The sequence below is a fragment of the Crinia signifera genome, chromosome 3 (genome assembly GCF_055691185.1).
Source record: "Crinia signifera chromosome 3, ASM5569118v1, whole genome shotgun sequence".
In the NCBI taxonomy this organism is placed as follows: Eukaryota; Metazoa; Chordata; class Amphibia; order Anura; family Myobatrachidae; genus Crinia; species Crinia signifera.
Window position 1 is genome coordinate 204,788,690 of NC_139219.1, and position 27,970 is coordinate 204,816,659.

The following is a 27,970-nucleotide window of genomic DNA, read 5'->3' on the forward strand; positions in this document are numbered from 1 at the left end:
CAGGTATGAGAACAGCTAGGGATACAAGGATAAACTGGGAGCAGTAAAAATAAAGGAGTACAGTGCAAGACAAGATTCACAGGGAACAGTATGTTGTGCATATTCTTTAGTTACAGTATATCATTATTTTACATTTATAAATAGATTGTCAGATTTATAAATGTGGAGATGTTTCCAATAGCAAACAGTTCCATTTGACATTTTTTTCCATGCGATAATAGCCAGAATCTGATGTTAAACTATGGACAATATTTTCACTCTTGTAAACCCTCACTTTATTAAAATATACCCCAATGAGTCTCTTGTGCAGCCCAGTATGTAGCCAGGGACCCCTCTTGTGGTGAATGGGCAACAACATCTGCAGCAGTCACAATGGAAAGCTGTAGGTTTTGGAACCGTATGTATTACTGACCCTTCGTAAATTGCTTCGTATCGGCTTGCTATGTTAAAGATAGCAGTACCAATATTGACATTGGGAATTGTCTTTCATTATCTTTCAGGGAAGATCTGTTAGATATGCATTTAGTCCACTGGAATTCATCAAATTAAGAGTAAATAGCTATAGGTATAAGTACGAGATCCGAAAGATACGGATCTATTTTTCTTTTATATTTGAGTTATTCTTGTTTATGCGTTTTTCATAATTATCATCGTTTGTATTGCTGTGAATCGCCACATTTTACTACCTGATCTTCTTACATTTCAACCGCTATTTATTGTCTAGCTTTTGCATTTCACCATGTCACCTGTACTCGATTACTTATATTTCAGGGTGCGTCCGTAGCTATAGGTAAAAGTGACACCTCTTCTAATGGCCACACTATCCTGTAATATTAGGAAAGAATGCAACGCCCTTAAGGCAATCCACATTCTGGAGACAAAACATGTCTGCTGGGGGCGCTGTGTGTGATATGTTGAGAAGTGAAGATGACCCTAACAGGGAGGGTATTACTTTTCTTCATCAGGATTTCCTTTGTGTAGTAGGATAAATGTGTAATATAGAGAGTTTAGGCTTAGAAACGTACAAAGTATTGTTAGATTTAGATTGCAGTGTTTATATATATATATATATATATATATATATATATATATATATATATATAAATATTGCAGTGTTTACTAGTAATATATTGCGGAGTTGCATATATGTACATAGTTTATATAATAAGGTACAGTTTATGTAATGGAAAAAATATATATTTTTTAAAATCCAACACACTGAGGACCTTATTCAGATCTGATCGCAATACAAATTTGTTCTCAAAATGGGCAAAACCATGTGCACTGCAGGTGGGGCAGATGTAACATGTATAGAGAGAGAGAGTTAGATTTGTGTTAGTTATTTTGTTTCTGTACAGGGTAAATACAGGCTGCATTATTTTTACACTGCAATTTAGATTTCAGTTTCAGCACACCCCACCCAAATCTAACTCTCTCTGCACATGTTACATCTGCCCCAGCTGCAGTGCATATGGTTTTGTCCATTTAAGAAGGAACTTACTTTTGCAAGAGAACAAGAATAATCCCCCATGGGTAGGTCCACCTCACAATGCGCTTATGTCCAATTCACTCTGTGCATGCATCCAGCTCACTGAGCGTGCATCCCACTTGCACTACACAAAATTACCTCTGTTTATTCACTATGCATTTTGCTAATTGATAAAATAAACTATTAACACACCAAATAATGCTCCAGTGGCACACAGTGAGTGGTATTCAATGCCCTGATGGCAAGCTATCGGCACATAGAAGTGCCGATAGCTCGCCATCAGTGTATTCAACCAATTCTTTTTTTAACTACGTAATTTTTATCAAAATTTTAACATTTACATAACCAAAGTAAAAGGGGATAGTAGTTATGGCGATATATAAAGGAATGGTAGGTAAAACAACATTGTTAGGTATTTTCATATATGGGTGCAAACAAAAAAGTAATGTGTAGTAAAGCAAGAGTAGTAATATAACATAACATTTACATTACCCAGGATAAGTATGAAACATAAACCGGAAGGCGCCATTCGGGTAGACATTCAAAAATAAGAGTGTATGGTGTCAGATCTATCTATCTATCTATCTATCTATCTATCTATCTATCTATCTATCTATCTATCTATATATATGGGTGCACCCAACCATATCCTGACAGAGCACAGATAAAAAAAAATGTTCATACATCGCAACAATATCAGAGTATAAGAAAAGAGAAAAAAGGAAATATTGCCCACCCGAATACTAGAGGACCCCAAAATAAACCTACTTAATACTAAAAAGTTAAATGCCCTAAAACCCCAAAACAAACCTCCCCATAACCCCCACCCTGTATGACCTATCCCCAACCTAGGTATACCTGGATCCCAATTAACGTATCCCTTACCCCTCTAACTATACTTAACTAAAACTATTTACCACCCACCCCACCCAAATTTGGATAGTAGACGCATGGACTATCAGGGGCGACTACCTGTATGATCACCACTAAATATTATCAGGACATAGGAGTAGCACTAGATTAGAGAAATCGAACCGCAAAGGAGAGATAACATAGAGTATGTAACCACATAACATTAAGAAAAATAATAAAAGGCAAAAGTAATTAGAGACGGCATCCTAAATTAAAGGGAAATATGAGTCATTAATCCGGCCAAGTTTCGGATCCCCAAAAAAGAATGGCCAACATAATACACTTCTTTATGGTTACTCGAGGATAAACAGTCAGACATCCAGAATATTTAGAGAGCCAAGGCCAGGATCTTATCTGTTCTAGAGTTAAAAGAAGAAGGGGCTTCCAGCCAATCCCATCACAGATGAGGTGTTCAGAATCAGGACAGCAATTGAATTTTATTTCAGGCATGTCCATATTGGAATATATGACCAGGGGTGTTAAAAGTCACATGTGTAATAGGTACAGGCAGGCCACCCTCTGCAACCTCAGCATCTCTTGCAGGGGCGCCGGTAGGAGACGGAGTACCGTACCTCCCTGCTGTATGTCATCGAGCTTTTTAATAAGCCTGGTAGTAGAGGTGGAAACCACTTGCAATATTTGTGTAATCCAGAGTTCCATGTTCCTATGTATCGCACACTGGACAGGATTTTATAGTCACCAATGAAGTGAACTTTCTGCTGTAAAATGGACACAAATAGGAGTGGTGGCGGCTAGCACACCACCTACTGCACAGAGAAGCCCAACAGCATCAGGAGCATCTAGTATTACTATATTGTGCAAATATATTATATTACAGGAGATGAGGGACCACGGACAGCAGTGATGGTAGTCAGTTGAGTCAGATATCTGGATAACGTATAGGATTTCTCAGCCACCCGTACAGCATTCCTTAGCCGTGTCAGCACCCCTCACTCCAAACCGCGCCCCAGCAGTATTACAGCAATCAGCAAGGAGCTGCAGCAAGGATCACCAGTGTACCAGTACAAGCCCCGAGTCACGGGTAGTGAGTAAAGTCAGAGAGCCTCTATGGCAGCAGCAGTCCATCAGAATCACCCTGGCCTAGGCGATAAGCAGACAAAATGGCGCCGGTACCTCCGTGCGGTCTGAGCAGCGCGCCTCAAGTGAGGCAGACTCCTGCTCTCACTGCTAAACCTTCCGGAGGGTCACCCAGCGCCCCTACCCACCCAGTCACCTGGCAGCAAGGCAACAGAATAGCTTGGCAGCAGGACCACACGCCGAGCACACTGAGCGGATTGGGAGATTGCCGGGGTCCCGCCCTCTCACAGGGGTCCCGCACCAACCAGCAGCGGTAGCGGTGGCCATGCATGCACAGGAGATCGGGGAAATGCCACCATCAGTGCCTTTCTCACAGCTCCGACGGCAACAGGGTCACGGCTGCCTCTGTAGCAGTCGTCGGAGGCACAGGTCTCACCACAGGGGAGTAAAGGGCGAATGAGGTACAGTACAGTCGGAGGTCCAGCGCTCCCACATGGCCCACCCGATTTCAGCGGCCAGATCTCTTCCTCTGTGAGTCCTCAAGCACCACAGGATATCACAAGGGGTCCGCAGGGGGTTCACACCACCGTTTGAGTAGTTAGGAAGCCTGTGGCACCAGGCAGACAGGAATATAGAAGGATTATTGCAGGAGCTTTAGCAGGATGCTGCCTACACCATCTGGTTTACTCACCGTTTGCCTCCTCACCTGTTTCCTGAGGCAAGGTGGAAACAGCGAGCGTGGACATTAAAATGGCGAGGCTCGCCAGAAAAATGCGACGGACTCGCTATATTTTCGGCGAACCTCGCCCTTTAAGGGGATCCTCGCCGGCCTCTCCCGGCAAGGATCTTGCCCTTACATTGAGGCCCTTATTCTAATCTGTTCATATCCCTCACGTGTTCGCGTTTCTTGGGCGTTCCCATGAAAATGCTGGGTGTTCCCATGGTAATCAGCCCATGTCGTGTGTGCCGGGTGCAGGCAGCTGACATCCGTTGATTATGTAGCAAATACCGCTTTCAGATCGCAAATGCAGGGTGGCAGCGGGACTTTGAAATGGTTCAGTCCCAGTGTGACCCTGCATGTGCAGTCTGTTCACATCGCCTCTGCGAACCGACTATATTGCTGGTTCACTTACGTCATGTGGGGGTGCAGCGGAGCATTGGTGCGTCATCGTAGGCGGGGGAGGAGGCAGCGTTTAGAGCTGGCACTGCTCCCAAGCACTGCCTCCTCCATAGTGTGAACGGGAAATGGGTCGCTCGACCCGTTTAACCCGTTCACACTGCACAGTAACATGGCAACGAACTGATAAGAACTCTGCTTTTTACCCGGTTCAGATTGCCATGTTGCTACCAGTTAGCTGTAACCAGTAACCACTAATTACCGGGTCAAATCGGCAAGAAACTGGCTTGTACCCAGTATTTAGCTGCGATGTGAAAGGGGTATTAGATGCAGGTGACACACCTAAAGCAGAACATGCAGAATCTAGTTTTTCTATACTCTCTACAGGAGAACATAAGGCCTGATTCACCAGCGCTTGACAAACGCCCAATCCCCCCAGTCGCCCGCGCCAGTACCCGGTCCCCTCGCATGCAGCCGAAGGGGAGAGAAATCATTCGATTGTCACCGGCTATCGAATGATTTCTCTCCCCTTCCGAAATTAAATTCAGAGTGAATACGCTGGGGACACAATGTTTACAGAAACGTTCTTTAACCTAGATAAATGATTTATCAAAATATTAATTAATATGATACTTGCATGCTGAAGAAACATGAGCACCTACAGTACTCTTGAGTAAAACAGTGTTTCATACCTCCCAACTTTTCATGTTAAGAAATAGGGACACTCGCGCGGCGAAGCCGCGCGAGCGTCCGAAAAGGGGGCGTGGCGTATGCAAATGAGGGCGCGGCTTATGCTAATTAGCCGCGACCTCATTTTCATACGAGAATAGACGCTGTGCGCATGCGCACAGCGTCTATTCTACTACATTGGGGGGTCTCCCAACTGCCACCCCCCGCAGCGGGACAATGCCTGCCGCGGGTGGGACGTCGGGACAGGACCCGAAAATCGGGACTGTCCCGACGGAATCGTGACAGTTGGGAGGTATGGTGTTTGCCATTCTTCATCATAGTCACTTCTCTGCTTTTTTTCCTTATGCTGGCCATACATCACACCAACTTTCCTAAAACCATCCAACTGACCAACCGTCCAACTAAAACATCACCCCACACACCTATCCAACTTTTTTTCATCAGACGGGTCAACTAGACATCTTTTTATCAAACCAGCCAACTTCTGTCCAACTTATGATGTCAAAGGAGTAGAAAAATGGTTTAAGTCTATCTTTATGTAGTAGACAGCAAGTGAAAAGTGAAAGTAAATTAAACTCCGCTTAACACACCAGGCAATCTTCTCAAAGTTACATGTATCTGTTTAAATTGTTAAATGCAAATAATTTGTAACAATATTCCTCAGTGTTGCAACATAAGCCCCATATACACTGGATTACCTTTTAACAGATATTGCTAATTTTAGCCTTTCTAAGCGATATTGTTTAAGAACATTTGTGTGTATGCGCAATATCGTTAATGGTGTTTGCTCCTATATATATATACAGTATATATACAATATATACAGTATATTCTACAATGTACTGATAGGTATGGACAGGTTGGCGGCACTCACAGTCAAAGTACAAGAAAAACGACAGACACGCAAAGGTGATCTCAACGTTTCAGTTCTATTTCAAAGAATTTTCATCAGGAGCATGACAACTGGTCAGGGCCCCCTCTGCTAATGGACCCTGGAAACAAACACTCGGGCACAGCAGGAACAGCTCCATGGCACCTGGGCACTGGCAGTTTAAGTCCCTGGTGCTATAACACTTGTCCCTGCTCACTGAATCCTATTGAGCATCAGCGCCATGTACACCAAACTGCACAAGGTTTAAAACCCTTTCCCTTCTCCTGCAATCAGCCCAGTTCCCACCTGTGGCTGTGCAGGTCTGAAAACTTTCACTGGAGCTGTATGTTTGGAAGATCAACAATCTATCCCCCAAACACACATCAGAGACCCATTCCTGGCTTCGCAGTGAACCAGGTTCTGTTACCTGTCTGCAAAACACTCTCTCTGATGCTGGATGTCTCCTTAACCCTTTACAGGGCAGCTGTGACCAGAGAAAACTATCAGTCTCTGGTGAGATTAACCCTATTTCACCACTATATATGTATATATGCGGGACAAAATGCTCTGTTCCTGGACTTCCCTGGTAATGTATGATTGCCATCACCTGTGGGGAACTAGGTAAAGGCGTTTCACCACAGGTGATGACAATCATACATTACCAGGGAAGTCCAGGAACAGAGCATTTTCTCCCGCATGGAGAGGGTCAGGTAGGCAAGTATGATATATATATATATATATATATATATATAGAGAGAGAGAGAGAGAGAGAGAGAGAGAGAGAGAGAGAGAGAGAGAGAGAGAGAAATGTGTGGTTCAAAGTGCGCTACCAGAGATTAGTCCACAATTGTAAAAAACACAATAAAATTTAATGACACAATGCCAACATTGGGCAGCATATAATACATAAAAACTTTTTACAGCGTGTGTTTGTCAATTTCTTAGATTTGCGTTATTTCTGTGATGAAACAAAGGCCCTTTGTTTCATCACAGAAATAATGCAAATCTAAGAAATTGACAAACACACGCTGTAAAAAGTTTTTATGTATTATATGCTGCCCAATGTTGGCATTGTGTCATTAAATTTTATTGTGTTTTTTACAATTGTGGATTAATCTCTGGTAGCGCACTTTGAACCACACATTTCTCTATCTCTAAACTTAAGGTCCTGTCTAACAGGGGACCTTCAGAGGTGCCGCAACCCTATAGGTGTGCGCGGTTGGGGTTCCTGTTTTTTTCTTTATATATATATATATATATATATATATAGATAGATAGATAGATAGATAGATAGATAGATAGATAGATAGATATCTTATATATTTAGCAGTGGCATAAGTATAAATTTTGCTCCCCCCTGCCAAAAAGTTTGTGGCGCCCCCCCAGGCTCCTCTCCGGCATGTTTCCCCAACATGTGACGTGATGACATCACACGCATAACGGAGAAGCTGAAGCAGGATAGCGGAAGAGAGACCAACAGACACTGCTGCTTCTCTTGGCTCTGACGCATCCCAGGCCACCCTAGCACGCCCACCCACCCATCCTGTGCACAGTAGCCAATAGCCAGCTCTGTGTACAGTCAATTAAATCAGTGGGGGGATTTGTTGTCTCTGCCATGGCCGCACCCGCGCTGCAACTAACTCGCCTCCGGTGCTCAGCCAGTGGGCAGTGGCAGGCAGCAGCATGTCAGTGCGTCGAGTGGGTGCCGGCGCCCACACAGACCCCGCTGCTGCTTGCTCGCCCAAGCGGCAGCTGGGGCTGCCTTACAGTAGTTACGACACTGATATTTAGCCAGATCTGTCAATCACCTGTGTGTATAATACTGGGCGGAGTTACAGCCCCCTGCCCAGCGTTATACACACAGGGTAATTGACAGACTGCCTTAGAATTATTCCGCCCCCGCCCAGCGTTATACACACATACGCCCCCCCCCCCCCGCCCTCAGCTTTATAAGACTGCTGACTGAGCTTCAGTAGCACTGACTGGAGTGGGATTTTCCTGCGGGGCCGTCCCCCATAAGCGTTCCCTCTGAATCCCCGGCCCGCCCACACACTTACTTCCTGCACGGCGCTCTAGAGTGCCGTGCCGTGATATGCAGCCTGTGTGCACCACCGGGTGCCCACGAATAGGCTGCTGCCTTTGTCCGGGGGCAGGGAGGGGGCGGTGCTCCTGGCCTGGCATTGGGCAGCTAGGGCTGGGAAGGGGCGGGTGTAGGGCTGTGATTGGAAGCTGGATCCGCGAATCCCGGGAGTGAAGCCGCCGGCCGCATGACCTGCGATGTCTGGAGACAGGGTGACCGGAGCTACAGGAGGACCCCCCCACATGAGCCGCTATCCGCTATCTCCCCTCTCCCACACACACCCCATCATCACATACATACACTGGTGGCATCACCATCTCCCCCCCCCCCACTCTCCCGCCAGTGTCCCCAGCCCTCAGTCCTTGGCATCATCACCCCCCATCTCCCTCCAGTGTCATCTACTGGTGGATCTAGGCTTTACTTCTAGGGGGTGGTGGAGCCAGTGGAGGTACAGCAGGAAGGAGCAGAGGCCACCAAAACAATAAAAAGGGATGGGGCTACACGGGTCAGTGGCAGCTGCCACAAGTCAGGCAACTTCACCCCGCAGGGTGCATGTGCCAACAGTGACAGCCGGCATCCAACTTCCAGACAGGCTGCTCCTGGCACCTGTATTCACCCCAGCTACTGAACGTCTCCAGCAGTCCCACAGCAAAGACGTCCACGGGGTTGGTAGCCATCTATCCCCAACCTGCAGGGAGGACAACGTGGGCACCTATAGGGGGGGCACATTGCCCCCTTTGCCCCCCTCCGCCCCCATATCCGTCCCTGGTGTCACCAGCCCTCAGTCCACCGGTAGCATCATCAGCCACTCCCCCCCTCTACCCCCAAATCCAGACACTGTTCCCAGTCCTCAAACCCCTGGCACCATCACCAGCCACACCCCCCTACCAAGATATCCCCCCAGTGTCCCCAGCCCTTAGTCCCCCGCCAGCATCACAAGCCGCAAAACCCCCCCCCCCCCCCCCGGAACGGCCCTTAGTGCATTCTTCAAAAAGTAGTCTCCCCAGCACCTTGCACCCGACCCTCACCCACGCAATAAATGCGTTCACAGGTTAAGGGGACACAGTTACGACGGTGTGAAGAGCGCCCGGTGGGTGCGATGAATCACCTTGTGTATATATATATATATATATATATACACACATACAAGGTGATTCATCACACCCACCGGGCGCTCTTCACACCGTCGTAACTGCGTCTTATACTGAGTAATTATTGGTGAGTAGGGGTGGCCGCTGGTGATATCAGTGAGGGGGAGCTGCTGCCGAGGGGATAGCAATGAGGGGGAGCTGCCGCCGGGGGGATAGCGGTGAGGGGGAGTTCCCATTTGGGGGGATAGAGGTAAGAGGGAGCTCTTGCCAGTGGATAGCAGTGAGGGGGAGCTCCTGCTGGGGGGGATAGTGGTGGGGGGAAGCTGCCGCCGGGGGAGATAGATGTGAGGGGGAGCTGCCGCTGGGGTAAAGGGAGTTGCCATCGGAAAATTGCAGGTGGGGGCTTATAGCTGGCATATGGTGTCGGCGCTCTTTGGGATAAGTGTGTGCGGGTAGCGGGAGTTGCGGGTGGGGGAGCATGGTGCAGGGGTACTACAGATGGTGATCATGCCGGGGTTTGCCGGTAATCCCTATGGAGCTGCTGTGACTGATGATGATTGTACTCGCAGCTGCTGACAGGGAAGAAGTAGGCGGACACTGCTGGCCAGTGTCTGCCTCTTTATCAAGGTGTTGGGGGAACTTTCCCCCTACACCAGAACCATAAATTGGGAAAATTCAAACAGGTTTCATTTTACCCAGCTAGTTGGAATGACCGTTTTTGCCGTGTTTCAGTGTGTGGTAGTAAACAGCTGATAATTGTTTGCTCCTACACACTAGACAGATTATCATTCCAAGCAGCCTAAATATGAAGATAAATAAAAATAAAGTAATGTAGTTTCTGACTGCACATTTACAGGGGTCCTCACACATGGAAATCTTTCTTTGTAAAACTAGTCAATCAAACAGGGCTGGACCACTCCACATGGAGGAGTGCCGGATGACGCTCTGATTCCAACGGTCAGTATACCAACATCTTAATGCTGACTGTTACATTCGGGATCTCAACTGGCAGGGGCTATTCTCCCTCGTGTAGGCCCACAACCCACATAGAGGGAGAATAGAACCTGTGGGGCATCTTAGTGCTCGCCTCCCTGTCAGAGTACCAGCAGTCGGGATTTGAATGTTGGTATACTGACCATCGAATCCCAACTGTCCGAGCGTTATACCACACCCACATGGATTGACCCTTTAGTGTTTAGTGCAGCAGTGTGTGACTTTATTTACCTTTTAACATAAACATTGAAACAAAAGTAATCTTAAATAAATGTAATCAGCAAAGAGCTGTTGTCTACATGGAAACAAACTTAGTGCTACCTGGTGATTTAGAGAAGGAATGACGCAACAGTAAGAGATGTCATGGTAATAATCTTCTGGAGACCATGGGCCTTTGTCTGAAATGTATACATAAATTCAGCAAAGATGGAACATGAGTACAACTATAACACACTAATGTCACAGTAGAGTTTGTTTTCTACATAAGCAGCTCAGCGGAAACAATATGTTAAGTACAGTAATGCAGAGTGTATTGTAATTGGAACACTTTCTGTGTTCATCAGATCTTCTTTTCTGGCTGAAGTTAATGATTCTATGACATACATTTGATATGACATCTCAAAGTATTTTGATCCTATGTTGTTTTATTATCTGGAACACTCTTTATGAAAGACCATGGAGCTGGAAGTGCCAAATACTAGCATACAACTGTAGTGTTCTCAGAATTTCTCACTTCCAGAAGAAATGTTCTCTCCAAAAAGATATTCCAAAAAAAAAGATAATGTCCCCATAGGATCTGTGTGTGTGCTTCATAGATATTAGAATGTAAGCTCTACTGGGCCAGGGACTGTTACAAAGGATTATGATTACATATTTTCTGGGTTAGAAGGTGGGTTTGAGTGACAGTCAAAACCGATGCTTTGTATATACTGTTACTTTACCTGGGATACATACGGGTAACTGGCGGTAGGATGCCAGCATTTAGAATACTAACGCCGGCACCCTGAAGGAAGGAATCCCGACAGGTGTCATGTAAGTATAATTACCATCCCCTGCCACCCCTAACCCTCCCTCTCCAAGCCTAAACCCTCATCCCCACCCCCACAGCCTGACCTTAACCCTCCCTGCTAGTGCCTAACCCCCATACAATGGAGCAGATGTATTATAGCAGCGCCTATCGCACCACTCTAATACTTCCTGCTTCGCCTCATTAGCGAGGCGAAGCAGGAAGGGACATCAACAAGATGTATTAAAATCTTGTCTGCCGAAGCAGAAGAGCGCTAACTCCCCCTCCGGCGATGTCCCCTCCTGGAGATAGCGCATAAATTTACACTGATGCGCTGTCTCCTGTCCCCCGGCCGGCTCGACTGGGCATGCGCGGGATCTCGCTGCTCACGTGAGATCCCCAGCGAAGCCCAGAGCTAACAGCAGGGACAGCGCTTTCCCTGCTCTTTAGATAGGGCTTCGCCAGCCTGCTGCTGGCGAAGCCAAAACCGGCATCAGGCGGATTGGTCAGTGATGCTGACCGTTCATACATTCAGCCTGCTATCATTTAGATACCAGTGCCGATTTGAAAGGGGCGAATAGCGCCCCTGTCCTTCACCGCATCCCGGCTCCTTCATACATGGGGAGAAGCGGTATCAGTGCACATGACGTGCGCTGATACCCCTTCTCCCCCATAACGAACATTCATACATCTGCCCCTTTGTTTCCTAACCTAACACTTTTCTAAGTGCCTTACTCTAACCCTCCCTCCCCACTGCCTAACAGCCTAACACGTCCCTAAGTCCCCCAAGTGCCCCCCCGATTCCTTCTGATGAAACAGTTAGTGCTTTAGGGCCAAAAATGCTTTAAGTCTGGTACTCTCAGTGACCTAAGAAGCCCCGTTGAAGCCCCTGCCCAGCAAGAGTAAAATCATGTGCAAGGCTGCGAGTGCCAGAGCAATAGAAACAGGCTGAGCAGACCCCGGAGCTGATGGTACACACACTTCCTGACATACACACTTGCCAATGCCGGGGCCAAAGGGAGGGATGGAGCGGGGAGCGAGGTCATTCTGCGACTGTAGCATGACCATCATTAACGAGGACACCCTCGACCAAACTTGTTCAGACGAGAGAAGGGTGAGTTAACGCATGGGAGCACGCATCTTTAACGATGGAGTGTACACACTAGGCAATATTGTAAACAGTATCACTCACAAAGCCCTTTTTTGAGTGATATGGTGAACAATATTGCATAGTGTGCATGGGGCTTAAGAAAGAAACTTGGATTAATGCAATATGTCCAATTGCTATGAATCTATCAATTATTTAAGTTTATTGATGTAGGTTAAAAAATTATATTGTATATTGCTATATTACAAATACGTTAGCATAAACCTTGTAACAGTATTAACGTACTTAAAATATCTTATTTGTTCTTTCAGAGGAGTGTGGAGGTTATACTGATCCCACTTATCATGTTACCCCTTACTATAGTTTACCTAATTTTACTAAATTTTACTAAGCTTTTAATTATTATGAGACCCATTTACTACTAAATCACATATGCAATGCGATCTGTGTGGGATTTACCACCCAGCATCGCATTACAATATGCAATCCTTTCTCCCAAATGTATGTCCCTGCCGGCCCCATCCCTGTGCTCTGATTCGCCGGGGTCAGCACATGCTTGGTTAACGCTGACCCTGCTCACTGCACTGCCCCACTAGAAGTGCGTTCAGCAGCCTATAGGATACAATAGGCTACCCCCATCTCAGAATGGCAGTAGCCCCAGGACCTGCTGCAATGCTGCCTGATATTGACACATCGGGCAGCATCGCATCCCCCATAGAAACCTATAGGGATGCGGTTGGAGGCGGAGCAGGAGGGATCAAAGCTGGTATCGGAGATTCCTTCTGATGTTCTTCCGTAATACATACAGTGGTACTTAATATTTGTGGCTAACCCCTGAATACGAGTGTTTTGGTGGAATTAGCCACAATATTATGTGATAAATGGGCCCCTAATAGAGAATCTTTTTTTCCTCTGTATGGTTTTAATGCATTAGTAGTTGTCTGATGCAGCAACCCCTTAACTCAGTGGTTCCCAAACTGTGTGCCTAGGCACCCAGGGGTGCCTCAGGACACTTGCAGGGGTGCCTTGGGTTGGTGGACCAAGATCAATGATCAATGTACCAGGCAAAACCAGTGCTGGTGGCTGCCAATCATAACATATGTGGACAAACAGAAGCCAATTCTGTGACATATAAACACAATGCACTTCATTTTATATTTTTTTTCTGAATTTCTCAATAAGAAACATTCGGCCTAGGGGTGCCTTGAAATATTTTGATACTCTAGGGTGCCGTGATTCAAAAAAGTTTGTGAACCACTGCCTTAACTTATTACAGTGGTTCCCAAAATGTCTTTAATCACAGCACCTAGAGACTACAGTACCAGCAATGTTTCCACAGTATCTAGACCAATAGTTTTTTGTCGAGAAATTCAGCAAATGTATAACATTGTGCCTACCTGCCACCTTCTGTTTCTTCGCATATTGTATCATTGCCATCCACCGCCACTCATTTTGCTTATTACATGGAAAACATAAATAATTTCATTTGGTTTTATTAACCCTTTGAGTGAATTTGTCAATATAGGTGTGAAAATTGGCAAGCAAACATTTAAATATTCATCATAATGACCTTACATAGGAAATAATCTTTTTTTACACAACATTTTTTTATTTACATTTATATAACAAATGTGAGTGACACTGGCATTTTTAGCAGATATTTTGCACATCTCTCACAGAGCTCTTGGCACTCAGAGGGTTAAATAATACATAGCAATTCGCTTTATATACTCACTAGTTAAAAGCCTTTCAAAATGACAACTTATGTGATGTACTTTGAGCTGTGACAATTTTTGGTCCACAAACTCTCCACTCCACCCCCAGTCCTTCCCTGCTTCTACCTCCATTCGCTGCCTTCACGGCTCCCTCTCTCCATATCCAGCAAGTTTGGAACAGAACAGTGTCCATGCAAAAATTTCGTTCCCTTTCTGTTATGACATATTTTTGCACACAAAGGAATAACAAGGCATGGCAGTGGGTGCCCGATGAATGGGACATCATACCCTCCAACATGACCCATTCCATTAGGTACAAAATGCTCTGCTTCTGGACTTCTTCCTTAATTAGGATTGCCTTCACCTTTGCTGGAACACCGTTATCATCACTGAACTAGTTCAACACAGGTGACTGCAATTATCAATTAAGTCCAGAGGGAAGTCCAGAAGCCGTGCATTCTGTACCTAATGGAATGGGTCATGTTGGAGGTTATGGAACACTACATTTCTGAAGTTGTATGTAAATTAAATATTCCTCAATTTATTGTGTCACGTGTGTCCCTGGAATAGCTCATGGAAGACATTGCCACCCACCATGGACAGCACAGTGGCTGACCATGGGTGCTTAACGTGCGTGTCCAGCAGTGTCTGGCCAGAATTGTCTGTGGTTACAGACAAGCGACACTAGCTGAAATCACATCCACATTCCATATAAGAGGTACCAGATGCATATCAAGCAGTACAGTGTTATTTAGCTTCCATAAGATATTGGAGCAGAAGACCCACCAGAGTGCCATTGTCATGATTGTTAGAATTTTTACGTTTAAACTTATATGCACATATCTCTGGGTCATAACAAAGCAAGTTTCCATTTCCTGAGCACATTTTCATTTATGCATTATACAATAAATGGGAAACAATGCTTCTACTAGGCTCTCTGGTCATCATTCCAAATTATTAATTTACCTTCACATTTACCGCTCCCTCTACAGCTTGATCTGTGTTTGGACAATGACCCTTTGTCATTGTGGCATATTATCAGTGAATATCCAGGAAGAGTTATGGGTAACTATTACAGTCCACTGAAATAATAATGAGATGACTCACACGCAAACGAATCAATTCTCATTCCTTGTCTGCATTTAATAAGTGATTCAATGAAGGCACCATCAGTGCTCAAAACGCAGATTACCCAAAACATGATATAGCATTGACACTTCTAACACTACATACAAGTAACAATAGTATATCAATTATTTTTTAATTGGTGCTGTGTTCTCCAACTTCTTACAATGGGGACATTCTTCAATCCATATTAATATACTGTAGTATAAGAAATCAGAAAACCCAAAACAGTGTAATATTGACTCAATTATATCAGCACAGTCCAGAAATCATATAAGTGTCCTTTGTAAATCCTACGCCAGTATTTAAATTGTTGTGATTGGATACTCTTGATACTTGCTTTGTGTGATTTATACCCCTTTCACATCGCACTTTTAAAACGGTATATTGCCGTTTTTTTCCCTTTTTAAAACGTTTAAGGGTGCACTGTGAATGCACCACAGGCAATTTACCGTTTTAAGTTAACTGGCATTTCGAACCGTGTAAAAAGCAGAGTCCTACACGGTTCCTTGCCGTTTTTTGTGCAATGTGAATGTGTACAGTTTGTCTGAAACGGTATTTCAGGCAAACAACACAAGCACAAGCACAATTTGTGGCGCCCCCTCCCCTCCTATATGTCACATATGTCATACTAGGAGTAACAAATTTCCCTACAAACACAATCCTTTCTTACCCCAAATTCTTACAAGAGTGACTCCCCAGGCTCCGTCCCAGTGGAGGGTCCCCGTCAGTTTCAGCTGTCCGTGTCGGTGCCTGCAGTGCACACCGTCCGCACGTCCGGGCGGCCGCTCAGGACTCCACCAGCGGGTCTCTCGTCTGGGAGGTTCCACACAGACCGTCGGGCAACTACACAGGGGCTGCCGCGTTCACCCCGTCCCCGTCTCCCAGAATCGGCGTCTCGCCGCGTCACTCTGGAGCGCCTCTCCTCCCGGCTTCCGGGTGCCGCACGTTGTCAGCGCTCAGTGTCCTGGGTCCACCTGCCGGTCTCTCCGGTCCCTCCGCACGCGACACACCGGACTGGTGAGTAAGCGATGTGCCGTGCTCCGTCAGGGGCTGCTAGCTGTCGGAGTCTCTCTCTCGCCGGTACTCGCGCCCCGATGCTTCTTCCCAAAGATTTGGAAACCAGGCTGTTTGTCTGTGCTATTTGTGCATTTATTTTAGATATTGGAGAGGGGGTAGTGGAGCTCGCTCTCCCTGCTGCCTACTCCATGCTGCAGGAAAATGCAAGAGCGCATATGACAGGCAAAAGGCACACACTGCCTTGAAACGTGTTCTGGATGAAACGTTTCAAGTGCAATGTGAATGTTTAAAAACCGGTATTTAAAACGGTAATCTGGGTCACTGTTAAGGCTCTGACCCGTTTTAATTACCGTTTTAAAATACCGGTTTTTAAAACGTGTCTGCGATGTGAAAGGGGTATAACAGCCGTATCTAATGCTGTGTACACACGGGGGCGATAGGGGCTATAATCGCTGGGAATATGGTCGCAGGCGGTAATATATTGGAATTAATAAAACAAGAATTACAAAAAAATACCTCTAACGTAAGTAATATTTATTGAATATTTGGGCCATTACCAATTAGAGCCCTCATTTACAGCTCCTTCTATGTCGGGTTAGCATTGCCCTATAGTTAAACAGGTGTCAGAATAATCAGATAAAAACGTGACAGCTCCTGTACAACATCATGCCCTTCTCTATCCAGTGACAGGTTGCCCAGAAATGGCAGCAATTCTGTCCTCTAGCCCTGGCAATCATCTTAAACAAAAGCAGATGTGATTGTTTTAATGGAGAGCAATGCCAGGACAGAGGCTATAAACTGAGATGAAACATGTGTTTACTGGGACTGTTTTGACATTGACCTACTGCTTGTGCTGCAAGCCTCTATATATATAGCATTAGGAGAGCTGCCTGCACTACCCAGCCAGTTCCTGCTCTCTCCCCCACACTGTTGCTGCTCCTTTGTTAGTGCATCCAGGCAGGATATAAGGGGATCTCTAAGTGGGATGTAAGCAGAGCACTAGTCTCAGAAGCCCCGAGACATCACAACAGAGGAAACCACCCTCCTCCCTGCTCTGTGTGCCCCCTGAGCTCAGCTGTCGCAGCACCCTGCATGTGTACAGCTGCTCGGTAGAGGGCGCCAGACACTGTGCTGTGCGCTGAGTAGGCTGGGTGGCTGCTGCTACTGCCAGTCTCGTAGCTGGGGCTGGGCAGACGGGGGATCGCTTGATTGTTGGGTTAATTTGTTGCTCATCCTCAGCAGTAGGCAAATGATTTACCGACATTCTCCTATTTCCTGAGTGTGCCACCATGGTAAGGCATCATGTTGCTGTCATAGGTGTCCTGCTACTGCTGGTGCTGCACCCTCACTGGCTGGGATGGGTGCATGGTGAATTGCCTGATCATTGTGTATCTACATTGTATGTGTTTTGTGTCTCCCCAGAGCTCGGGCACCGCTTCCTACCGCTGCTCCATGTCCTCCTCGGCCGACTTCTCAGATGATGAGGATTACAGCCAGAAGTCGGGCTCTGCCTCTCCTGCCCCGGGAGACACGCTGCCATGGAACCTGCCCAGGCACGAGAGGTGCAAGAGGAAGAGCTCCGGCGGGGCGTCAGTGCTGGACCCAGCGGAGAGGGCTGTGCTCAGGATAGCCGGTAAGGGCTGTGTGATGCTGGCTGGCATCAGTGTGTGCGCTAGGCTCAACTAGGGCAAATCCAGCTGATACATTACTGTATACGCAGCAAACAGTCTTTTTTTGCAGATTTAGTTTATGATCTGCATTGGATTTAAGTGCAGCATCTGTCCTGACCTGGGATATTATTAGCTTGTTTACTTCATTGATTTTTGCAGCTTCAGTGCTTGCAGTTCTCAGTATTGATTTTATCTCTTGCAATCCACTGAGAGATGAATGCTTAATATTCCTCTGTATGCCACAATATATAGGGGCAGCTTTCTGTAATGTTTAGGGTATTAGGGTCTATGTGTAATGTATAGTGTATTAGGGTCTATGTGCAATGTATAGTGTCTATGTGTAACTCTGTGTATGAACTGGCAGCTGGGTGGTTAACAGCAGGGCAGGCTGACATGTATTGTGGTGACTAAGCTGTTTCAGTCCCATTCTTCTCCATGGCAGTGTGTCTGTGTGCACAGGAAGCTTCTGAATCAGATCCTAGTGGCCTGCATCTGTCACCCTCATGTGTTCCATCTAGGACACCAAAATACATGTAGTGACGTGCCACAGCCATCTAACTACTAACTAGTCCCATAACAGTATAATCTGCATATTTCATGTATCTTTATGATATCTTCATGGCATTCATGTTCACCATACCTACTGATATATTATTTTAGATACCTGTTACCATGATTTGGGATGTGCAGGAATTATTATTATTTATTATCATCATCATCATCATGTTTTATAAAAAAAAATATTGAATAGTTGTGTTAACCTTTGTAAAATGTATTTATTTATGGTACATTTGCCATAATACACATGCCAGTTGAATGACAGAAAACTGTTTATATAAGGTATTGATCTCTACAATACTGTTTGTAAACTGATGTACAGCTGTCTCAGCAAATCATTACCTGAGCACTAAGTACAGGGGACTAATAATGACGATGCACTAGATAAATAGATAGATTAGGCTGGGTCGTCTCACTTATTCCTCCTTTCACATCGCTAAAGCCGGGTTGCAGCCAGGTTTTTGTACGTGGGTCTTTCCCGGATGTGACCCCTTTCTGACTGGCAGCCTGACCTGGCTTATTGCCAAGTTGGTGACGTCCCTACAGGTCCCGAGCTGGTGCTTGGAGATGAAATCATCTCTGTCGCTGGCTCTTCCTATGCTGTAAACAGGCTCCAGGTGGCAGCGACCTGGCTTACTTGTTCACACTGCATAGGGAGCAGCAACTAGTGTTCAACCCTGCTCGCTACCCGAGTTGAAATGCCAGGTCCCTTGACCCAGCTGTTGTTGCTGTGTGTTCACACGCAATAACCTGGGATATTGATGGCAGTGTGAAAGTGGCATAAGGAGCAGATATACTAAGCCTTGGAGAGTGGATTAAGTACCAACCAATCAGTTCCTAACTCATTTTTTAAACACAGTCTGTAACATGACAGGTAGGAGCGTATTGGTTAGTATTCTATCTCTCTCCATTTTATCGCTCTTCAAGGCTGATTTCATCTTCGACTAAGAAATGTAGCCAAGTTTTTGGAGAGATAAAATGACCAACCAATCAGCTCCTACTTGTCATTTCACAAATTCAGCCTATGTGCAGTTTATTCTCTATAGAAACCTGTTAAGCCTTATTGAACGGCAGCTATGGAAACATCTCGTCATATGCGCAGTTTATTCTCTATATAAACAAACTCAGCCTGCAATATGACAGGTTAAAGCTGATTGGTTGGTACTTTATCTCTTATCAAAATTTGATAAATCTCTACCATTGGTCTAAATCTATCTGTGTAAAATACATTCTAAAGACTGCATGTGATTTATGTGTACATGCATTGCAGTTATATACAAAACTCTGAGGATAATTCATTTCCTCACATATCTTCTATATTTAATCTGTATAATATGTATGTTTCCTATTTTTGTGTTTTCTTTTACTGATAATCAGTAAATCTTTGAGACTGATACAGTGTATTTGCTGTACTGTTTTTCAGTTCATTGGAAATGATTGTTACTTAAAATAAATCCCTGCTTGCTGTATCAAAGGGTGTGATATTGCAGAGGAGAGTGTATCGTGTGAAGTTGCTAAGGTGTGGGAGTATGATTATATATATGCACAGGGACCAGAGATGTGGGTCATGTTATTCCCTTATTAACTCTATGGGGGTGTTCAATACTGGGCAAGAAAATCTGGATGGGATTGAATACCCCCCTAACTATTATACACAATTTACCTAATAGAAAGTGATCACATCAGCGGTAGCTATAAGCTTTTAAATAGAGTTTAGCACAAAACAGTTCTTCCTAAGGTCAAATCTGACCGTGCAGATGACGTAGTGGATTTGGAGCAGATCAGTTACACACTGCTGGGAATAATACACATCCTTGGAAAAGGCTGGATGACTTCATTATCTCTCTGAGTACACAGTGCAGAAAAATAACTGTACAAAATCAATGCTATACTTGCTGTGACCTAGGGCGTGCAGTGTTTTCCAATGAATATTTATTTATTGTGTATACTAGGTGATGGAAAAGCAAGCTTCATCCTTAACTTTGTCACACAATCAATAAGAATTCATGCAGTAATGCCTCCTCATGTATTGATCGGATCACATGGCTTTTAATTGCAAGGCAGTTTGTGGAGGACGTGCTGCTGTGAGGACCAGTCCAACATCTGAATGGGGACACATTCTGATTAGTATGGCTAAAATGATTTCTGCAGGCTCTCTGTTGGGAGGTACTGTAAAGGCTGATTGCATAATTAAACGTTCAGCATATGGGTTATACCAAAACCAGACCACTGTGACAGTAAAGGGGGTTCATGTGTTATAAATTTACAGTACTACTTGCCATTGGGCAATACACATCTTCTACTCTACCAATGACTAATTTACTTCAGGTGGACGTGAAAGCACATTCTATTGTTTGGATCTAAAGTCAACGTGTCCAGTATTTCGTTACCTTTGATATTTTTCTTACCATGATAAATGAATACAATAAAAAAAAACAGTTTTGCTGTTTCTGTGATAGAAAAAGTGAACTTTGTGGAAGTGAAGATGTTAAACTGAACAGCAGCTGGGATGCTATTACAGTATATATGTTTAACGAGTCCTAGGAAATTCTCTGGGGTTCCTTTAATAAACAGAAAAGGCTGTAAGGAGCAGAAGCTAATGATTCAAACAAGACAACAAACATCCTGTTAGGTCATACCATGACCATTATGTATCTACAGAGAAACACAGCATTCCTGTCATAGGCCTAATGATCATTCTAATGTAGGACCTCAATCTATAGATTCTGGTGACATGAGGGTAAATGCAATAGGGTCCTTGTTGCTGAAGGTGGGGGACTTCAGGTGAGAATGCCCATATTTTTAATGCGGCAATCATTTACAAGGCAAAGCCAACCTGGTTATGCCTTAATAATGACTGACTCTTTAATTATATTGGCAATCTCCCCCAAATGCTGGCAACAAGGACACTATTACATTTACCTCATGAAGTTTGTTTACTCCATATGAGTTACCTATAGTCCCATTTTTATTTGCAAATGCTTCTAACCCAGATCATGTACTTCTAACCCTCTAAATGACAAGGAAATTAGTCAAAAGAGGTGTGAAAATTGCCAAGCAAACAATTTGTATTCATCAAAATATATTTTCCTATATAACAGTTCTTATGTTTGTTTATATGACAAATGTAAGCGATGCTGCCATTTTTGGAGGATATTTTGAGCATCTCTCACAGAGATGTTGGCACTCAAAGGGTTAATATTTCAATCTGTGTCCATACATCTACAGATTGATTGTCATATTGGGCTGGTTGGAACAAAATCCTGGTAATGGATGAGAGCAAATGATAGTTGACCATTTGCTTTGAAATGCTGGAAAACTGCCAACAACTGTCATTCAGATATTACCAGGTTTTTGTTACAGCCAGCCAGATCTGACAATCGATCTGTAGATTTATGGGCACCTTAACTTTTCATGAGCTTTGAGCTGCCTTGTGGACAGAATTGTGAGGATGTGAGGAGGTTACTAATGAGCAGTATCCAGATGATGGTGCCAGTTACTGGCTTTTAATCTCTTCCGAGATGACGCTGACCATCTCACTACTGGTGCAGGAGGCAGAGAGTGCGGTAATCATTCGAAGCACAACTTTTACTTGAATAATTTTTTTAAATGAACAAACCTGCAGCACGTTTCATTGTTACAGTGTAACGCTTAAACATTTACAGTTACTTTGTGACAGAAACTTCTACATTTTTGTAAAAGTGTCAATTGTGGTTTAGGTCATAACAATACATTTTTTTAAATAATAAAATCATTTTGCTTTGTGTATTCATTTAAATGATGCACTTCAACGTTGTTTCCCTAGAGAGGGTATATAAATTAGATTCAGTTTTCGAAATGTTCCCAAAATGTAATTAAATAAATATTGAGGTACATATTTGCACTCAGCAATGAAATACAGACATAGAAATACATGGGCTTTCTTTTGAACATGGAAGAAGGTAAAATCTCTTATATATTTGGCTACATGTGGCAATCATCCTCAGAGTGTGTCTATAACGCTGGGCGGGGTCACACATTAAACTCCACCCCCCGCCCAGCCTTATACACGCACACCAAATGCAGCCAAATATATAAGAGATAATATAATATATACACACATATTGTCCACTGCCCGCCTACACTACACCCCCCTGAATACCGCACACCTATAATACCCACATACAACACATATGCGATCACTCTGCCCCGGCACCTGCACTCAGGGAAGTCTCGCGGGATCTCGCGCTACGCACACACACTTTCAAGCCAGCACAATCCCACTCTCGCGGGAACTCCCAGTGCCACCCCAGCACGCACTCCGCAAACAGTGCAGCCCCGTGCTCCCGCTGCCTCATACTTCCTCCTGCCGCCATCCCGAAGCGCTCACCCCGGCACAGGGGCCTTTACCCTGCGTCCGATGCCTGGCACCCCCTCCTGCTGCAATAGTACTGTGGCCGATGCCTCCCACCACCGGACGCCGCGCACACTAAGCTCCCACTCCCCTCCCACTCCCCTCACAAAAAACAATGGAAAAGAAAAGAGAGAGAGAACCACAGGCACGGCCAAAGCTGCTGTACAGGGAGTGTGTAATTCTCCCAATTCTGTAAAACGGAAAGAATATATGGATGTAAAGCGCTAGGTTGTAACTGAAAAAGTATACACTACCACGTGTGAATACATTTATAACATTTATTAAACGATAAAAAAAGATATAGTATAATTTTATGAGATCTCATAATGAACAATAAAAAAATATTATTAAAAACAATATAAATTGGACAGAAACTCTCTGTTGTGAATGGGCTCCACAGAATGAGAAATGCACCAGCATGTTATAGTTACCAGATCGAGACTGGATGATGTTGAAAAAGTCTCCTTATTAGTATAGCTGCATAGATTTGTCCAAATCCGGATAAATACCCAGTAGGTCCAGGTGATCAAAGCAGATTTGTAGTGGGCAGTCCTTTTGGTATAAGCATACCTTGCATGACACTGCTGGAAGCTGCTGAAATGGGAGAGTCCTGGAAACAATGGTAGAACTGGATAAAAGTGCGGAATCTAGTGCACTAAAGGAGCCTGTCCCTGCGATGCCCGGAGCCTGGGGCTCTGCTCATGCGCGGTTATGACGGTCTGAAGAGCGCCCGTAGGGCACGATGAATCACCTAGTAAATATTACTCTCTAAAGTTTTGACTGTCTGCAGTATTGTTGCATGTGAACTAAAGAAGCTGCCCCCGGTATGTGGGCAGCCCATGCAAGTTTAGAAGTAGTGTCTCCTTTCACATCGCCTCATAGACCTACCTAGCAACATACTTAAGGAAAACAGATATCATTTCAGGTTAATGATATTTAGACAATTACCAATTTAGATTATATTTGTGACAATTAGTAATAACTCTAAATGAGACTGTGCTGTCCTTCTAGTATTCCTATTAATGATACAATGATTTCTGCATAAGAGATCAGTTTTACATGACTCAATGGGAGATAGTGTGGGAGGAAATGACACATGCAACCTGATAAAAACACAACACTCCCTAATAATTTCCGTTTATTTCAGTGAATAGTCATAAACGAGTGTTTTAAAATTATCCCTTTTTAACTTCTAAGGTGCCAATTAAACAGGAGATTTTTGGCCTCATTGAAAATACTGTATGATTGTATGTGTTTATATATGATTAATGGCGGGGAATAAAAAAAATATTTATCCTTTTCCTTGATGTTACTTTCCCTGAACACTCCCAACATCCAAGCATGCTCCACTACAAAGGTCACAGAGAGCTTCCTGGGAATCCCAGCCTACAGCAATTAACCGTACTACAAGAGCTATTTACTGATTAAAAAGCTAACACTGTGTTGCTCACCTTATAAAATATAATATGATCCAAAATAGAGAATTGGTGTTATTAATTAACTGCTTGCCACTAAAAATCTCCAGTAAAGATTTTGGGGGTATTCAATCCCGGCCGCTATTTCCACGAGGGAAATAGCGGACACCTCCTTTCCGACAGCATTGAATGCAGATCTGGCAAAACAGATCTGTCTTTAAAACAAGTCAGATCTGTTTTGTTGGAAAATGGCCGCAGATTTTCGAATTCACGGGTGGTTTTCGAAAATCCACTTCTGTTTTCGCCGACACGCCCACTTTCAGACACTTGAAAGCCAGGACATTGAATTCCAGCTGTCAGGTTTCAGTCGGGCTGGGCAAAAACATCCTGGGATTCGGACTGTCGGGTTGTTCCGACAGCCGGAATCCGGAATTGTATACCGCCCCTTAACATTTCAAAATTTAACACTGAACAATGTGTTTATAATTATTATAACTATATATATATATATATATATATATATATATATATATATATATATATATTATAAGTGATCTTAAATGTTACTAACCTGCTCCATTCTCCATTGGAGCCCCTGGGGGTGCTGTGTAATGCTGCAGAGACAGGGGGCAGGGGTTATGTCTCAAAGGTCTACACACTGCACTACACACACAGTCCATTTTAACTTTGATAAACTTAAATATTTTGCTTCTTCTATATTGCAGAAAAAGAGAGAGAAACATCTAAAGCTGGGTACACACTGGTTAAAATATCGTCAACAATATGAACAATATTGTTGACAATATTGCGTATATATTGTAAGTGTGTACAGTCAATACAGTCAATGTCATTAATAATGCCCGTGGCAGCGGCTCATTAACGACCTACCCTGTCATCTGTACATGCAGCTCAATCTGACAATATCATTAGTGACTGCATGTACAGTGCGGTTGGAGGGTGACTTCCCTGACCATTATCGGGAAGGATATCGGCCAGTGTGTATGGTCAATATCGTTCTCCCATGGCCCCAAAGGGTATAGACAACTCTTCTATATGCTACATTCAAGACTGAAATTTCCTTTCCAAAAATGTGATGTTTTGAACCTATTGTGATTAACTTTTAAAGAAACTTTTAAGTCATTTATTAATAAGTAATATTGATTTTTCAGTTGGTAGAACCTGTGCAATTGAAAAGTTACTGAGAGGTTCTGGAACCCTTTGGAAGGCGGCAATCACTACTATTGGCTTTTGGTACTGCTTCCTTTTCTCCATAGTAACTACTGGGTAATTCAGAAGGCAATAATAATATTCACAAATAAATATGTAAAGAATTTCTACTTTTATAAATATCTTTTATATTTTTTGTAATTATTTAAAGCCGCCAATCAAAAAAATACAGAAAGAAAAAAACCATAATGCTGTGGTATAGAGCTAGGCAAATAAAACAAGTGTCAAATATCACACCAAGAGCTGGTCCAATGTGCAAACAGAAAGTAAAGGAGACACGGATAAATTGTAAGCTTGCAAGCAGGGCCCTCCTACCATTTTGACTTCTGTAACTACCCAGTTTGTTTTATTCCTATTTCCATTTGTAAAGTGCAATGAAACTTGCGTGGTGTATAAAAAACTGTTAATAATAATAATAATAATAATAATAATAATAATAATAATAATAATAATAATAAATGACAAAAGGCACAAATGTGACCGAATTTTGGCATGAATGTAGTCAGATTGAAGGATGTCAGAATAAGAGTGAGAGTAGGAAATGGGAAGGGGATGGGAGAGGGGGTGACCACAACGTAGAGCTGTTTAGGGAATCTCAGACCATGTTGTAAAGAGAGTAGCAGTTTTGGAGGAAAGATGGAGTAGACACTGTGGGTGAGATTTAATAGGATGAGAGATTCAGAAAGTGAAAGAGTTGGTAAGAAATCTCCATTTTTTCCATTTACACTGCAAAATCAAACTGGTTATCGCTTTAAAAAACTGGATATTTCTTACCAAATCTCTCACTTTCTGAATCTCTCACCCTATTAAATCTCACCCTGTATGCCACTCATGGGTTACCTGCAGATGATTAGCACTCAGGGGTAAAGGGTATGGGTCAATAGGTCAACCCAATGTAGGTCAACACGGTGAAAATTGTTTTTATTTTGGCGTCTATGTTGACTTACACAGACATGGACACCGTATAAGTGTACCGCTTTGCCTCGCATGGGCAGGTGCACTGCGTTGGCACATTATTTTATTCTCCCTCCAAGCCTCAGTGGATGGTAGGGTATGAAGTTTTTTTTTTAATTAAAAACATGTCTGCATTTTCCGTGTTGACCTTTCTCAGTATGACCTAAAGTCCCTTTAGACCTATAGTCCTTGTTTACCTTTTATAGGTGTCAACCTATGGCCTGTTGACCTAAGGGTGTCGACCCAATGTATGTTGACCGAATATAGGTTGACCCAAAGACCGTATCCTGGGGTAGAGAGGGATGGTAGTCTGTGTTCTGCAGAGAGCCAGGGAGCCCAGACTTGAGCAAAGACATTGTGAACGTAATAGGCTGACTCATAGTAGTCACATGCTATATCTTTTGTTTTAGGACAAAAAGAGATGGGGGGAAATAGTTTTTGAATTGAGGCTCATCAGGGATTTGCCAACAGGCAGGACATGAGGGGAGGTAGCATATCAGGAAGACCCAAGGGTCCTTTGTTACCATAGATTCCGGGACAGAATCTCAAGAGACTATGAACCAAAACCCAAAAGTTATTAGTATTTGAGCATCTCCGCGAGATATGTAGCATAGTGCCGCAGCGGCCACATCCCTGCCAACAGATAGGAGATGATGAGGGGAACATTTTGCGAGACACAATTGTGTGGTAATACATTTTGTATGAATTTTATTTTAACTCTATTAGAAATTGAGTATTTAGTAATCCCTTGCCTCACCTCCTCCTATATCTCCTCATCCTGAGGGGATCCCTTGCCATTTAGCCTCACAAAATGAGGGGGTGGCGGGTCACATCAAAGAAGATTAAAGTCAAGATATCAAGCCATTGGTTAAGGGGCATTCAAACAGTGTGACATCTCTGAATGCTGATGCTAGGAGCATAGGGGCTGAGTACCAGAGATGGGGAGAGGCAGGGGGGGCGGGTACATTTTACCTAGGCCCGGGCCTGCCAGGGGGGCCCGGGTCAGGACACACACTTTAAAAAAATATTTATTGGGCTGCGGGTGCGTCGGGATGACAAGGACCTGTCCGCCCGCCCGCCCATGTGTCCGCCCGCCCATGTGTACGTCCACCCGCCCGTCAGCTGCCCCTGCCTTCCCCTGTCTGTTCTTCCCCTGCACACAGAGAGACAGACGCTAGAAGTCATAGTTCACCTCTAGCGTCTGACAGGAAGCACAGCTCTGCACTTCCTGGTAACGCTGCAGAGCTGTGCTCCCCGTCTGTCTCTCTGTGCGCAGGGGAAGGCAGGGTAAAGCAGGGGGAAGCAGCAGCTGACGGGCAGTTGGCCGGGCACATATTAACCCCTTGGCAACGAGCTAGAACCCCTGGCAACGGAAATCCCCCTTGGCAACGAGCATTAACCCCTGGCAAAAAATATTAACCCCTTGGCAACATCCAATAACCCCTGGCAACGCATATTAACCCCTTGGCAATGAGCAAGAACCCCTGGCAATGGACAA

The 27,970-nt window shown here is 44.2% G+C and overlaps 1 protein-coding gene across 16 annotated transcripts in view; it reads left to right on the plus strand.

Moving 5' to 3' along the window:
* Positions 1-27,970, plus strand: part of DST (dystonin) — a 522,642-nt gene that overhangs the window by 30,724 nt on the left and 463,948 nt on the right. For 15 of the 16 annotated variants that reach the window (XM_083177288.1, XM_083177291.1, XM_083177290.1 and 12 more), the window contains exon 4: positions 17,678-17,888. In XM_083177288.1, the coding sequence (XP_083033414.1) occupies positions 17,678-17,888 (211 nt within the window). Of the gene's footprint in view, positions 1-17,415; positions 17,548-17,677; positions 17,889-27,970 lie in introns of those variants that run through there. The other variant, XM_083177298.1, reaches the window with a different exon arrangement.